The sequence below is a fragment of the Prionailurus bengalensis genome, chromosome D1 (genome assembly GCF_016509475.1).
Source record: "Prionailurus bengalensis isolate Pbe53 chromosome D1, Fcat_Pben_1.1_paternal_pri, whole genome shotgun sequence".
In the NCBI taxonomy this organism is placed as follows: domain Eukaryota; kingdom Metazoa; phylum Chordata; class Mammalia; order Carnivora; family Felidae; genus Prionailurus; species Prionailurus bengalensis.
The window spans coordinates 109,368,413-109,385,208 of record NC_057346.1 but is presented as its reverse complement, the minus strand read 5'-3'; the positions used below and the strand labels follow the sequence as shown (position 1 = coordinate 109,385,208).

The following is a 16,796-nucleotide window of genomic DNA, read 5'->3' as shown; positions in this document are numbered from 1 at the left end:
GTTTCTTTATTTTTTTGACAGAGATAGAGAGTGAGCGGGGAGGCGCAGAGAGAGGGAGGGGAGACAGAGAATCCCAAGCAGGATCCGCGCTGTCAGCGCACAGCCTGACATGGGGCTTGAATTCACGAACGTCGAGATCATGACCTGAGCGAGAACCAAGAGTTGGACGCTTAACCAACTGAGCCACCCAGGAGCCCCACCTCCATGTACTTTTAAAAGTCTGTAATATTTCCGAGGAGTAGAAACTTCACCATATCATAAGTATCATGACACAAATTTAGAATCGACTCATGTTTTGATTTTGTTTAATATTTTATTTTTGAAAGCGAGAGAGAGAGAGAACACAAATAGAGGAGGGGCAGAGGGAGACACAGAATCCGAAGCAGGCTCCAAGCACTGAGTTGTCAGCACAGAGCCAGAAGCCCGACGCGGGGCTCGAACTCACGAACCGTGAGATGAACAGAGCCAAAGTTGGACACTTGACCGACTGAGCCACCCAGGTACCCCTAAATTGTTCATTTTTTACGGACCCTTTGCTAATTTTCTGCCAAGTTTCCAAAAGATCTGTAAAGCCCATGTCAGAGTTTTGTTCAGTTAGTCAAACCTAATAGATAATTTATTAATTTCACTTTTTTTTCCCCCAGCAATTTCCCTCTTTGAGTCCTTTGTCGTCTGGGTCTGAGGTAGAGTGGCTCTGTTCCAGGCTTCCTCCACAGCTACTTTCCTGGACTTCTTAACCCTTCTCTCTGTGTTGGATCTCCTACTGCCTGGATCTTAGATCTTCTCCCTCTCTCTCGATTTCCAGACTTATTTTGGCCAACCACATCCTCTAATAGCTGCCAGAGATGGATATGACCTGTTTTTCTTCCGTTATATGAATTACCTGTTTTCTACCACTCCCGACGGGTCAGCCTGCCCTCTTGTCTCATTTTCTGTGCTTCTACTGTAGGACATTGGAGCCCGGTTAGGGCTCTCATCTTTTTTTCTATTTTTGTCCCTCTTTTTTTATTCTACTCTCTGGACAGTGTCATTAACTTTACCTTCTTATCCTTTCTATTGAGGGTTTTTTTTTTTTTTTAATTTCGATTCTCTTGTTCACTGATTGTTTCTTTTTTTATATAGCATTTCTGTTTTTATTTCATGTGCATGTTCTCTTAGCTCTCCAAGGAAGAACTTTCCTGTTTCTAATTGTTCTGTTTTTCTTATTGTTTCCTTTGAATCCTTCTCCCCCCCCCCCTCCACCCTTTTCTGGTGTGTGTGTGTGTGTGTGTGTGTGTGTGTGTGTGTGTGTGAAGTTTTCCTCAAATGTTTGATCTTATTCCGTGTGCACAGATGGGGCTTGTGAATTGACGGTCTTCATTCTTTATGGTTTTTACTGTATTTATCCCTTTATTTTCATCTTGGTGAGGTTTGGAGTTAAACATTGTGTGTTCAGTCTGCCGTGTTTGACAAAAAGTCTCCTTCAATACATTTTGATTATTCTTTTTTTTTAATTTAATTTTTTATTTTTTTTTTAAGTTTACATCCAAATTAGTTAGCATATAGTGCAACAATGATTTCAGGAGTAGATTCCTTAATGCCCCTGACCCATTGAGCCCATCCCCCCTCCCACAACCCCTCCAGTAACCCTCTGTTCTCCATATTTATGAGTCTCTTCTGCTTTGTCCCCCTCCCTGTTTTTATATTATTTTTGTTTCCCTTCCCTGATGGTCATCTGTTTTGTCTCTTAAAGTCCTCATATGAGTGAAGTCATATGATTTTTGTCTTTCTCTGACTGACTAATTTCACTTAGCATAATACCCTCCAGTTCCATCCACATTGTTGCAAATGGCAAGATGTCATTCTTTTTGACTGCCGAGTGATACTCGATTGTATATACATACGACATCTTCTTTATCCCTTCATCCATCGATGGACATTTGGGCTCTTTCCATACTTTGGCTATTGTTGATAGTGCTGCTGTAAACATTGGGATGCATGTGTCCCTTCGAAACAGCACACCTGTATCCCTTGGATAAATACCTAGTAATGCAATTGCCGGGTCATAGGGTAGTTCTATTTTTAGTTTTTTGAGGAACCTCCACACTGTTCTCTAGAGTGGCTGCACCAGCTTGCATTCCCATACATTTTGATTATTCTTAATTGAATTTTCAAGTGTAACCCTGATTTTCATCTTGAAGGTAACTTACTATTTCCTTTATGAATTTTCCTGGGTCAAAGTGACTAACATAGTGAACAAATACACCTCGGCACACAGCAAAGTACTAGATCAGTTATTATAAACATGCTGTAATTGCTCTCATCTTAAAAAAACAACAACGCATCTTAAACCTGTTATCTCATCTTTAAAACAACACAAAACCTCTCTTGACCACACACATATTCCCCTCTGGCTACCGCCCCATTTTCCTGGTTCCCTGTGGTAGGCACAAAAGTGGCCCCTCAAAGATATACTCACTTCCTGATCCCAGGAACCTGTGCATATAGCCTCATATGACAGAAGGGTGAATATTAGTCGACATGGCAAAAGATATGATTAAGTTACAGATCCTGAAAGGGGGAGCTTATGCTAGATCATCTGGGTGAGCCCTAAATGCCATCACAAGCATCCTTATAAGAAAGAGGCAAAGGAGATCAGACACAGAGAAGAGGAGGCGGCCGTGTGAGCCCAAAGCCAGAGGCAGGAATGATTCGGCCACCAGCAGTTGGAACAGCAAAGAATGGATTCTCCCTCAGAGCCTCTGGAGAGTGTGTGGCCCTTGCCAAGGCCTTGATTTTGGACTTTTGGCCTCCAGAACTCTAGTCTCCAGAGGGAATAAATTTCTGTTCTTCTAAGCCATGCAGCTTGTGGTAATTTTTTACAGCAGCTCTAGGAAACTAATACATTCCCTTCACAGCAGGATTCCTCCAAATAGTTGTTTACCCTTTTTCTAATCTTCTCCCTTCCTTTTTATCCAGCTGTTTATAGTGGACTTTTATTTTTATTTATTTTTTTTTTAATTTTTTTTTTCAATTTTTTATTTATTTTTGGGACAGAGAGAGACAGAGCATGAACGGGGGAGGGGCAGAGAGAAAGGGAGACACAGAATCGGAAACAGGCTCCAGGCTCTGAGCCATCAGCCCAGAGCCCGACGCGGGGCTCGAACTCCCGGACCGCGAGATCGTGACCTGGCTGAAGTCGGACGCTTAACCGACTGCGCCACCCAGGCGCCCCTATAGTGGACTTTTAAAAATCTACAGAAAAGTTGAAAGTTTAGAGCAACTAACTATTCTTTGCCTGGATTTAACAGTTGGTAATAGTTTGCCCTGTTGTGCTTTGTCAGTACCTCACGGATCTCCTAAGAATGAAGACATTCTCCTCCAGGGGCACCTGGGGGGCTCAGTCAGTTAAGCGTGGGCCTCTTGATTTCAGCTCACGTCATGATCTCACTGTTCATCGTGAGTTTGAGCCTGATGCTGCTCTCTGAGCTGACGGCACAGAGCCTGCTTGGGATTCTCTCCCTCTCTCTCTGCCCCTCCCCAACTTGAGGTCTCTCTCTCTCTCTCTCTCTCTCTCAATCTCTCCCCTCAAGATAAATAAATAGGGGTGCCTGGGTGGCTCAGTTGGTTAAGCCTCTGACTTCAGCTCAGGTCATGATCTTGCGGTTTGTGGGTTTGAGCCCCGTGTCGGGCTCTGTGCTGACAGCTTAGAGACTGGAGCCTGCTTCAGATTCTGTGCCTCTCTCTCTCTCTCTCTCAAAAATAAATAAACATTAAAAAAAATTTTTAAGATAAGTAAATAAACTTTAAAAAGTTAAACAAAGACATTTTCCTCCACATCCACAACACCTAAGTAAATTAAAACATTTTAAATTTAATAAATTAAAAATTAAGAATAATTCTCTAAAAGCATCTAATATTCAATCTATATTTAAATTTCCTTCCAAATAAAATAAAATAAAATAAAATAAAATAAAAATGTCCTTCCTTGTCCCCAAAAGATCTTTTATAACCTTTTTCCTTGACCCAGCATGCATTCAGGGCTAATGTATTGAATGTGTCTGTTAACTCGTTTTAATCTACATCAATTTCCTCTCATTTTGTTTTTTTTTTTTTTTACTTTTTTTTTTTTCAACGTTTATTTATTTTTGGGACAGAGAGAGACAGAGCATGAACGGGGGAGGGGCAGAGAGAGAGAGGGAGACACAGAATCGGAAACAGGCTCCAGGCTCTGAGCCATCAGCCCAGAGCCCGACGCGGGGCTCGAACTCCCGGACCGCGAGATAGTGACCTGGCTGAAGTCGGACGCTTAACCGACTGCGCCACCCAGGCGCCCCTCATTTTGTTTTTAACAGCTTTGACTTTTTAAAGAATTTAAGCCTGTTTTCTTAGATGTCTAGCATTCTGGATTTGTCTAGTTGTGTCCAGATGGCATCATTTAGTTCATTCTTCTATCCACTGTAGTTCTCATGCGCTAGAAGTTGGAGCCATAGGCCCTGGTTTCTTTCCCTGTAGCACTTATCACCTCTGACTCCGAATTTTCCTTCTGTCCTTTTTTTATTATCATCTCTCCCCAGTAGAATATAAGCCCCATGAGGGAATCAATGTGTGCCTGCCGGGTTCCCTGTTCTAGTCTGCTGTCTAACCAACACATAGTAGGCACTCAGCATGTGTTTGTGATATGAACTGAAGTCACATTAGGTGACTTTACCCGTGTCAATACTATTTAACATCTAATGGGAAATTGCTAGAATAATTTACCCTGTTCCTTAGAACAAATCATTTTTTTGAGGCCTCAAATGCCTGAAAATATCTTTATTCCAAATTTGAGGTTTGTCTAGGTACAGAATTTTCCCTCGGTAGTTTGAAGACATGCCCCTTTGTGTTCTTCCTTCACTCATGGCCACTGAGAGTCCACATCCATTTTCGTGCTTGAGCCATTGCACACGAGCAGGCGATCTGTATATGTGGTGTTTTCTTCTCCTTGCCTCTGTTATTTCTGCTAATTTACTGTCAGACGTTTATAGCTTGCTTATCCTTCTGTTCTCTAGGAACTCTGATCCCATAGTCGGACCATAAAATAGACATAGTTGGTGTGGGCAGAATTGTAAAGATAAGCTACAGAAGGCTCAGCCCTAGGAGTGGGATCTTTTTGCAAGTGGTGACAGCTCACATTTCCTGAATTCTTCTGATAATCTGACTAATTTCATAGGCACCATGCTAAGCACTTTACATGCTCCCTGTCATTTCATCCTTCCAACAACTAACTCTCTGAGACGGGAACTGTTACCGTGTCAACTCCACTGGGTAGAAACCGCCGGGGCCATGCCCTGAGCCCACAGCTGCACTGGAAGCCACCCTGATGAACTACCCGCCCTGTTCCTACGAGACAAGGCCTGCTGCTGGGTTTTCCAAGCCCGCCAAAGCAGGGTCTGCGATCCTGCCCTGGGGGCGGGGAATGAGGCGGGGCAGCAACCCGGTCCAGCTCTTCGGTGAGGCGTGTTGAACGAGTGCTTCGGTGGCAAGTTTTAAAGAACATAAATGCCAAAAAGCGGTGATGTTTACTTTCTTCCCCAGATCTCTGCCTTCCCCAGATCATCTGCTCCTAGCCCCGTCTGGTGATGCTCTGAGCACCGAGAAGTTGTCGCCTCTCTTAAAGGAGGCCCACACGGGCACGAGGTCAGGACAGTTGTGTGGGGCTCTCCAACTGCACTGCACAATACATAAATGACGAAGGAAATAATCAGGCCTGTTCTTTGGATGGATGACATTTTCTCCTGGGACACCAGATGCATTCCACTGAGGCCACAGCAAGGAAAAGGATTGAGACGCCACGACAAACGGAGGCCACCTTGTAAGTGCCGATATTTTCAATCATCTAGATAGCTGGAACTTTATAGATGTAATATCCTTTAAAATTAACCAAAATGCACACATTTGAGGGCATCGAGGCTCTCGAGCGATTTTATGTATCTCTATTATCCTGTTCTTTCTTTGCATACTTGCCAAAGATCCTGTTTCTCGCCACGGGATGTGTTAAAAATGACTTTATGAGAAAGAAAATGACTTTATGGTTTGGCTTGTGTTTAAATGCCCCCCTTTGCCGGTCCCATTAATGCATTCGGCAAACACTGAACACTTACTGTGTGCCAGCTGGGAATGCAACAAATGCGAAGGACCAGGTTCTTGGCCTTGGCCACCTGTCTCTTGTTGACACAGACCTCTCAACACGTAGATGTCCGTGCACTGTGAGGCGGGCGAGGAGGGCGCCACGTACTAAGAGTGGCGTAACTGCAGAAGGGGGAGGGCCTGGCCTTGCGGCTGGTGGCGGGGGGCAATCAGAGAAGCCTTCCTGGTGGAGGTGACCACTTGGGGCTGGACTTAGACGGGTGAGAAGGGGTCCACACTGGGTGAGGAGAGGACAAGCAAACATTCTCAGAAAGAAGATTGCTGAGGACAGTGACTGGGGACTGCATGGCTCAGTCAGGAGAGGAGAACAGTCATTTGGTGCAGCCGGAGCAGAGAGAGTATTATAGAGACTGGCACACTCTGGAAAACAGTATGGGAGGTTCCTCAAAAAATCAAAACTAGAACTACCCTACGACCCAGCAATGGCGCTGCTAGGTATTTATCCAAGGGATACAGGTGCTAGGTACCTAGCAATGGCGCTAGGTATTTATCCAAGGGATACACAGGTGTGCTGTTTCGAAGGGACACATGCACCCCCATGTTCATAGCAGCACGATCGACAACAGCCAAAGTATGGAAAGAGCCCAATGTCCACCGATGGATGAATGGATAAAGAAGATGTGGTATATCTATACGATGGAGTATTACTCGGCAATCAAAAAGAATGATGTCTTGCCATTTGCAACTACGTGGATGGAACTGGAGGGTATTACGCTAAGTGAAATTAGTCAGTCAGAGAGAAATATCATATGACTTCACTCATATGAAGACTTTAAGAGACAAAACAGATGAACATCAGGGAAGGGCAACAAAAATAATATAAAAACAGGGAGGGGGACAAGATGGAAGAGACTCATAAATATGGAGAACAAACTGAGGGTTACTGGAGGGGTTGTGGGAGGGGGGAGGGGCTCAATGGGTCAGGGGCATCAAGGAATCTACTCTTGAAATCACTGTTGCACTATATGCTAACTAACTTGGAGGTAAATTTAAAAAAATAAAATAAAATGATAGAGACTGGCAGGATGTGAGCTGGGCATATCCTGGGGACAGCCTTGAATGCAGGGTTAAGGAAGTTAGCCTTTGTTCTGTAGGCGACAGGGAGAATGACACCATGAGATCTTTAATTTACATGGCTTACCAAGCTGAGAGATGTAATCAACAGGGTGCAGCATCAGGGGGGCTCAGAGTGGAGCACTGAGTAGGTGCTCAATAAAGCGGGAGATATGGTTATTAGATCATTAGAATGAACAGTTCAAGGGGCACCTGGAGCGGCTGACTTAGCTCAGGTCATGATCTTCCGGTTCATGGGTTTGAGCCCCACGTCAGGTTCTATTGCTGACAGCTCAGAGCCTAGAGCCTGCTTCGGATTCTGTGTCTCCCTCTCCCTGCCCCTCCCCTGCTCATGCTCTGTCTCTCTCTCTCTCTCTCTCTCTCTCTCTATCTCAAAAATAGAGTGTGGTGTGCCTGGGTGGCTCAGCCGGTTAAGCGTCCAACTTCGCTCAGGTCATGATCTCACAGTTTGTGAGTTCAAGCCCCACGTCAGGCTCTGTGCTGACAGCTCAGAGCCTGGAGCTTGCTTTGGATTCTGTGTCTCCCTCTCTCTCTGCCCCTTCCCCGCTTGTGCTGTCTCTCTCTCTCTCAAAAATAAGCAAACATTAAAAAAATAATAAAATAAAATAAATACACCTTAAAAAATATTAAAAAAAAAAAGAATGAACAGTTCAAGGTAGAGAGGTCAAGGCTATGAACTAAAGCAGAGAAAGTGGGGACAAAAACCAGAGGATAGATTGGAGAGGGTTTTAGAAGTCCTGTTGAAACAGGATTACTAATTAATTGTGAATGGCTGGTGAGGAGGGAGGCACCACACTTAGGGATAGCAGTAGCTGACGCGTATCATCCGTGCTTACTTTGTAGTTAGGCACTTTGCCCTAACTCATTTCATTTAATCCCATAATAGCCGTAATAGCCCTATGAGAGGGATTGTATTACTATTCGCATTTTATAGGAGAGGAAGTTGGAGCCTGGAGTGTTCCACCAAGGCGACGAGGCAGGTATAGTGTGGGTAGTGGTTAGGATTCGAACCCAAGAGAATCGGCGCCCTTAGCTGCTACACGACTTCAGCAGCTGACTGAATTTCGGGACCAACCGATTGGGATGTGAAGTGACCACTTCAGAAAGCAATTATGCAAGTGGCAGATTAGGGCCTAGAGCCCGCTGAACCCACCTTCTGCCCCCCCCCCCCCCAGAGCTCACAAACAGGCCGCTGGGTACCCCATCAGGCCATAGCCGTGTTGTGTTTGTCTTGCAGAATATTTTTAAAAACATTTTTAGAACTGATTGCTAATGTTAAAAAAAACCTAGAGAGTCACATTAAAGCCTGCTGGATTATTTTTATTATTATTATTAATTTAAATATTTTATTTTATTTTATTTGTTTTGTTTTGTTTTTTAAGTTTTTTTTTTAACATTTATTCATTTTTGAGAGTGAGACAGACAGAGCATGAATGGGGGAGGGGCAGAGAGAGAGGGAGACCCAGAATCCGAAGCAGGCTCCAGGCTCCGAGCTGTCAGCACAGCACCCGACGCGGGGTTTGAACTCACAGACTCCGAGATCATGACCTGAGCTGAAGTCGGACGCTTAACCGACTGCGCCACCCAGGCACCCCCCATTTTGTTTATTTTAGAGAGAGAGAGAGGGTGCAAGTAGGGGAGAGGGGCAGAGGGAGAGAGAGAGAATCTTAAGTAGGCTCCATGCTCAGCGCAGAGTCTGAAATCGAGAGCCGGCTGCCCAACCGACTGAGCCAGCCAGGGTCCCCAGCCTTGATTATCTTGAAAAGTGAGAAAATCTGGCCATACTGGGCCCATATAGCAACGCTTGCTGCCTATTCTGTGTCTCCTTCAGCTGGGACCTGTGCTCTCCCGTTGGCCAGAGCTCACCGGCCTGGGGTCCCTGCCCACCTCCACGGGTGCCGGAGTTTGCATCCCTCAGCCACAAGCTGGTCCAGTCTGATGCGAGGCTGTTTTTGTGCATTTCATCCTGTGTCAAGCCCAGGCCTCCACTGATGGTTAAATACTCCTTTTGAACTTCAGGGAAGATAAGATAAAAACAAACAACACGTTTTGCTTTGTTTGTTCTTTCCCTTCATGCTGTGGGAATTGAGAAAAAATAATTACCCATCCACACTTGAATGCCCACAGGAGGAGGGCCACGTACAGGCAGTGCGGGACAAAAGTGAATGGTCACAGTTCCTGAAATCAGCACCAGGTGAAAGGAAATCTCAATCGTGCCATGGAAAACAGCAGAGGTAATGGCAGCTGTACAAATCATGCCGTGACTTCTTTCTGTTGAATTTGTTCGGAACTTAATAATTTGCCTGAGTTTTGAACTGGCTTCTTTGGGCATGTTACAAGGAAGCTTTGGAGGAAAATACGTGTGCACGTATGCATGTGTGTGAGGCGTGCGTGGGCCATAGCTTACACTCCGTAGCTTGGGATTCTCTGCAGGAGTTGGATTTCAAAATTTTATTTTAAAATTTTTATGATTTATTCAAGATTTGAAAAGATGTTTCTGTACCACTAAGTTAAAATGTGAGGCACAGGGCGGCAAACATGTTCCCATATTAAATATTTTTTTTTAATTTTTTTTTTAACGTTTATTTATTTTTGAGACAGAGAGAGACAGAGCATGAACGGGGGAGGGGCAGAGAGAGAGGGAGACACAGAATCCGAAACGGGCTCCAGGCTCTGAGCTGTCAGCGCAGAGCCCGACGCGGGGCTCGAACTCACGGACCGCGAGATCGTGACCTGAACCGAAGTCGGACGCTTAAGTGATTGAGCGACCCAGGTGCCCCCCCCCCCATATTAAATATTTTGTTGCACCAAAGGTGTAACCATTCCCGCAGCAGCGGTCAGCTTGGATACATGATGGATTTTATGCTTGTGTGGTTGTCTGCAGGTCGTAAGCTGCACTCGGAGACACGGGTTCAAATGAGAAAGAGAGCTGACGTCAGAGTTGTAGGAGTTTGACTCCTAATCTGTGTTGTTTGTAGTGACACCAGACAGTTTCCCCTCACGCCACCTGATTCAGGAACTGGAAGAAGGCAGCCGCTGTGGCTGGGCTGGAATGTCTCAGGCCACCGAGCACCATTCTGGGAGGGCCCCTGGGTCTCAGAGTTCACTGTCCACCTCAAAAGGGTCGTCTGTTCTGTTAGACCACACCACCCCCACTCTCGAGAGGCCAGCCCCGCAAGCTTTCCCCCGGGGGGGGGGTTAGACGTGAGTGCGCAGGTTCGAGGTACAGATCAATCCGGTCTCTGGAGCCGTTCCTACACAGATTACACCGGCTCCTGATGTCACACTGCTGTGCCTTGGACTCTGACCCCTGCCTAGAACATTCTTCTTCCTCCTCTCCTCCCTCCTCAGAGACTCCCTACCCCTGAGGTGCACACCCAGGGTGGGACCCGGGCGCGTGCGTTGCGGCCAATTCTTCCGTTTGACCAATTCTTCCGTTCTTATCCGCGTCACTCGGAATCCGCTGTTCCTTATTGATGTCATGTCGGTACTAGGTACTCAGCACCATGCTGACAGCCAGGGACACAACAGACGGGTGCCCTGCTCCTGGGGACAAGAGGAGCATGCAGGGACTCGCTCGTGAGCAAGGTGGCACTTGTCACAGGACTCGAACAACTGGTGTTTTATCCCAGCCACATTATAATTTCATTTCTGCGGTGAGGCCTAGAAAGCCGAGGCGCCCCAGAAGATCAGCCAGGCGCCTGGTAAAATTCTGCTTCTTCCTTCATTTACCAAATATTTGCTAAACACCCATTACTTGTCAGGCGCTGTGCGGGATGTCAGGATTATGACAGAGGACAGAACTGACACATTTGTCACTTGGAACTTGCGCTGTCACAGAAGGTGACAGAAAAAAAACCAAAACTGTGTCCATATGTAACCTGAGCTAAGAATTTTGGAGAAAAACCAAGCAGGGCAAGGGAGAGAGAATGACCTGAGGCAGCAGTGAGGGGCCTGCGCTTTCAGACACAGTATGTAGGAAGGCCTTTCCGATGAGGTGACTCCTGAAGCAGGGCCCAGAAGGAGGGGAGGGAGAAGCAGCTGTTTGGAGGAAGTCCTTCCCCGGGTGAGGGGGGTGGGGGTGCGGGGAGGACTCCCCAGGGGCAAGTGGCCTGGCCTTTTGGAGAAATCAGAAGTCACCAGCTGAACTCCTGCCCCCGCTGTTTCCTCGTCCGCGAGTCCATGGGCTTGTTGGGAGGAACAGACAAAATCACTTACGGAAATATCTATGTCAACCGTCAGGCACTGTGTAAAAAGTTACTGTCTTTGTGTTGACTTTACCCGGCTTTTGTAGAGTGTCTAAATCGTCAGGATTGTAATTATTATATTACAGTTCTGCCCTTTCATTTTTTGTATTATCGTGGTGAAATTCACCTAACATGTAATTATCCCTCATAAAGCGTGTACTCCAGTGGCATTTAGTCCATTCGTTCTGCGTGCACCCACCATCTCTGACTACTTTCAGACTTTTTCATCATCCTGCTCTTAAGATTTTCAGATTCGTTTATGCAGCCCCTCTTGAAAAAAGCCTTTCCCCCCATATCTGACTTTGTCCGTTCCGGTTCTGGCTGGCCTTCCCCGGTTCCTATGACTCCTCCGTGTGTTTATTCAACAGCTATTTATCGAGCAGCTACTATGCAACGGGCACCAGGCTAGGTCGGTACTAAGGATATAGCGGGGACAAAGGACACACAGGCCTTCACTTAGGGGACTCGTAATCTAGTGGGGATTTAGGCTCTGAACATGTAATTACCAGGAAATTGATTTAAATTGGATAAATGCTTATAAGAAAAAAGTGCTTTGAAAATTGTGTTGAAAACATTTGTGGAGTTATAAAAGCTACTAGAAGTGAGAAGTTTAATAGCTACTAGCTACTAAAGCTCAGGCTAGCATGACCATATTGTTCTTAGTTCAGAGACACTGGAAAGAAAGATCACCTCCGGGAAGTGACCTGGATTGTATTAGCACAGAGTGGGAAGGCAGGGGCTGAGGTCAGAGCGGTGACGTCTCATTCATTTCCTCCTGCTATCAGTCTGTTGAGATACTCGGCGACAGATAGTGTCACCATTGCTCCCGTCTTGTAGACGTGGAAACTGAGGCGTAGAAGGTCGTGCCTTGCCTTGTGCCACCTGGTGGGGATTTTATTTCACTTTAGCCCTCCGTCTGGTAGAGCTGAAAAGCATTTTGTCCAATAGGGGTCAGTGCTGCACCTGACTGGGTTTAAGACCTGCTCTGTTGGTCAGGATCCGCCCAGCCCACTTGGTGTGCTCCCAGCCTTCCGGGAGAGGGCACTGCTAGGCTGGCCTTGGAGTCACCTCACCAGAGCTCCTGGGTCCTGCCCTCCAGCGCCCCCGCCCCCAGACTCATGACCCAGCAAGCTCTCAGCTCCCCCAGGCCTTTTCTTGCAGGCTCATGTGTGCGTCTGTGTTTTCCCAGATGATTGTTTCTTAATCACGCTACGGAATAACAAATCAGGGCTAGTAACCCAAGTTACCTCGAGTGACGAGCCAGGGAACACCAAAACGTGGGTACAGCCCCCTGGGCGGGGAGCCACAAAAACTGCTGGCGTGGTCCTCGTAGCCACGTGGTCCAGCAGAGCCACGGCAGTGCCCACACTGCACGTCCGTCATGTAGGCGCAATCGTCGGATTTCTTTAGGCAAGGTGACCTGGCAGTGTTTCCACCCCACCCACAGCTAGTTTCGCTTTCCTAATGTTGTTAAAAAGTGCCTCCTAACTGAAGTAGGGTGGTTGAACCCGTTCCAACATTTGACTTCATTTTCGAATGTGACCACTTGTTGGAGATCTCTTCCTTCTAGTGGGTCTCTTCCCTTTCTTCTCGGGAAGATGCCCGCGACCGTCCTCTTTGGCGTTTGTCCAAAGTCCAGTTTCTAGTAGCTTTGGGGCTGTGGTTTAATTTTAACCATAAGAGCTTCTTTTAGAGTAATTACTTTTTAATCTGGAAAGAGCCAGTTTGTTACAGAACAATAACACCTCCTTCCTGGAACCAGTAGACAGAGTTATGGTCATTTACTGCTGATATGTCTTTTTTTTTTTTTAATTTTTTAAACATTTATTCATTTTTGAGAGACAGAGCGCAAGTGGGGGTGGGGCAGAGAGAGAGGGAGACCCGGACTCTGAAGCAGGCTCCAGCCTCTGAGCTGTCAGCACAGAGCCTGACACGGGGCTCGAACTCACGAAACCATGAGATCATGACCCGAGCCGAAGTCAGATGCTTAATCGGCTGAGCCACCCAGGCGCCCCTGATATATTTCTTTTTAAAAGGGGAGACTGATTTGAAAAGGGGGAACTGAAAACCGTGGATAGGGCGGTTTGAAGGACTGTTTGAATGTCTGCTCTAACCAAGGCTGTAAACACCGGGTGTCTTGACAGTGGGCTTGGGAGAGCACCCAGGGACCAAATGATTTAGAGGCCCCTGAGCAGGCCCTAGAACAAATGCAGCAGAAGACGGCCTTCGAGAGCTGGCCTGTGGGCAGCCTTGTGGCGTTCGGTTTTCTGGGACAATCTCCGTTTCTGAGACCGAAGATACACTGGCCGTTCGCCAGGTCGTGCATCGGATGGCCACCAATTCTTGGTTCTGAAATGTGGTCACCAGAGAGGCCTGTGAGCCGTGGCAGGCGTTATCTCCTTAGCAATGACCTTACCCAGGCAGTGAAGCAGAGCTGGGATCCCCAGGGCACCGGTGAGGGTAATTCCAATTCCTCTTTCACCTATGATGCAGGTCCTTTGGTAATAATGACTCGTATCTGTAGGACATTGAAGATTTTGAGGCAGAAAGACGGAAATTGGTAATCAACCCTTTTGCGGTTTAGGTGGCAAACCTCTTCTTTGGAAATTCAAAAAACAACAAAAAAACAAACAAACAAACCCACAAAGATGGAAAGAATATAGACTATGCAACGGAGGCCAGTTGTAGAAAAAATTCTTTATGCCATTCTGAGCTAAGGCAAACAGACTTGGGAAGACTTCCTCGTTTTGCACTTCACCAGAGAGTCACACTCGGATTTATTTAAATATGAAGCTCTTCTAGAGCATTTGAGTAGGAGGGAGGACAGACACACTGGAGGCTAACTTTCAAAAGCTGTTACCAGTGGGAGATGAGTCTTAAATGAAAAAGTGTCTGATTGCCCAGTGAGTCAGTAAGGGCTGAGGCTCCCGTTTAGAAAAATCTGACCTTGCACAGACTCTTTCAAGGGCAGGAGCGGAAAGCCGGGAACGGCCGTGCTGGCCTGATTGGTCCCACAGCAGCTCCTGAAGGCAGAGGCTGTGGCTTTCATAACTCCTCACTGCTGGGGCCCCTGGTTCAGAACACTCAGTGAATATCCGACCAACACATTTATTGGTTAGATTTGACGCTTGTAAGGAGAAAGATCTTGCGATCTGATCCAGCACAGAATCGGAGCCGGGTGCTTCCCACTTCTCTTGCCTCTGCATGAGTCCTGAAGAAGGAGAGGAAACGTGCAAAAGTTTCATGTGCCCAGAGGAAAAAATTCATACAGAGATGAATTGGAAAAAAAAAAAAAAAAAAGGAAAAGAAATAAAGCCGAGCTAATCTGGGAGTCTGATCACTACTGAGAAGGAGTTTTTGTTTCGTCATTCGGTTTCTAGCACGGCCTCCAGCTCAGACCTGTGCAGCCAAGTCTCACGAAGCTCCTTCCCTGCTCGGGCCTTCTCCCTGCCCCCTGGGCTCAGTTACTCATTTGGACCTGGGCTGCTACACCCCAAGGCACCCCTCTTTCCTGAATCCTCCCCCACGCACCTACCAAAGGCAGAGGGGCTAGGGTGGCACTCTCAGGGAGGTGCTAGGCTTCCCGAATGGTGCCATCACGCCCTAGGAAGGACTTCTACTTGGTGATGCCCTGGAGGAGCCCTGGGAGGTAACCGGTTGGGCACTGATTCAGTTGGAAGAGAGCTCAGAGGAAGATGCTTAAGTGGAGGAAATAGGGGTGCCTGGGTGGCTCAGTCGGTTGAGCGTCCGACTTCAACTCAGGTCATGATCTCGCGGTCCGTGGGTTCGAGCCCCGCGTCAGGCTCTGGGCTGATGGCTCAGAGCCTGGAGCCTGCTTCGGATTCTGTGTCTCCCTTTCTCTCTGCCCCTCCCCCGTTCATGCTCTGTCTCTCTCTGTCTCAAAAATAAATGTTAAAAAAAAAATAACTGGAGGAAATAAGTCAGCCCAGGGAAGGATGGGTCTGTGTCTCCCACTGGTTTGGGGGTAGGAGGGTAGAATCAGGAACTTTTGCACCATGAATTCCTAGAATGTTATGATGATTTTTCTAAGATTCTCTTATCTTTTTATTAATTATTTATTATTATTTTTTAAATGTTTATTATTTTTTGAGAGAGACAGAGACAGAGACAGAGACAGAGCTTGAGCAGGGGAGGGGCAGAGAGAGAGGAAGATACAGAATCCGAAGCAGGCTCCAGGCTCTGAGCTGTCAGCACAGAGCCCAACGCGGGGCTCAACCTCACGGACCATGAGATCATGACCTGAGCCGAAGTCGGACGCCCAACCGACTGAGCCACCCAGGCGCCCCAGTTATTATTTATTTTTGAGAGAGAGAGCGCAAGTGAGGGAGGGGCAGAGAGAGAGAGGGGACAGAGGATCTGAAGCAGGCTCTGTGCTGATAGCAGAGAGCCTGATGTGGCGCTCGAACTCATGAACCGTGAGATCCTGACCTGAGCTGAAGTCGGGCAGTTAACCAACTGAGCCACCCAAGCACCCCCAAGATTCCCTTATCTTAAGGTTTGTATTCCTTCAGCCAGCACACGTGGGATTGGGACTTTCCTTTTGTCTTGATTATAGCCTCAGAATCACAGGAAAATCCATGAGAATGAGGGTCTGAAAAACGAAAACTCTCACAGAGAAGGCTCAGTGTATTGAGGTAGATGTCAGAAGTCATGAGATTTGTTATTGGTCAGTGAGAAATTTCCCCTAAATAATCTTTCAGAGAAAGGAATGGAGGGGCACCTGGGTGGCTAGTTGGTTAAGCATCTGACCCCTGATTCTGGCTCAGGTCATGATCTCATCGTTCATGAGATCGAGCCCCACGCTGGCACTGACAGCACGGAGCCTGCTTGGAATTCTCTCTCTCCCTCTGTCTCTGCCCCTTCCCTTCTCTGGCACTCTCTCTCTCTCTCTCTCTCTCTCTCTCTCTTTCTTTCTCTCTCTCTGTGTCTCTCAAAATAAATAAACATTAAAAAAAAAAGAAAGGAATGGAGTCAAGGGCTTAAGTTGGAATATATGTGGTTGACCTAGTTATAAGGCTGGCCGTCTGTTTAATTAATAGATACTTCCATGGTGTGGGACAGCAAGGTCACACGTAGCCCTGGATAGTCACAATGCTGTCCTGGGGCTCTGGAAAAAATGGTGACAAAGGATTCAGCTTCAGGCTTATTTGATCTTAGTCTCCAGGCTGGCATGGGTCAGAAGTAGCATAGAATATTGAAGTGGCATCCCAAATATTAGTTCTAAAGAACAAACTGAATGGAGAGGGAGAGCGTCTTAGATCCAGCCAGGGCAGCCAAGCCCCTGGT

At 46.9% G+C, this 16,796-nt stretch overlaps 1 protein-coding gene across 14 annotated transcripts in view; it reads left to right on the top strand.

Moving 5' to 3' along the window:
- LOC122484474 overlaps window positions 1–16,796 on the top strand; it is a 33,606-nt gene that overhangs the window by 2,814 nt on the left and 13,996 nt on the right. For 9 of the 14 annotated variants that reach the window (XR_006297579.1, XR_006297578.1, XR_006297577.1 and 6 more), the window contains one exon: window positions 5,557–5,833. Coding sequence is in view for 2 of the 14 variants with exons in the window: in XM_043582549.1 (XP_043438484.1) it covers window positions 5,769–5,833 (65 nt within the window). In the remaining 12 variants the exon portion in view is untranslated. Of the gene's footprint in view, window positions 1–5,556; window positions 5,834–9,369; window positions 9,477–16,796 lie in introns of all 14 variants that reach the window. The other 5 variants (XR_006297575.1, XM_043582548.1, XR_006297574.1 and 2 more) reach the window with 3 other exon arrangements.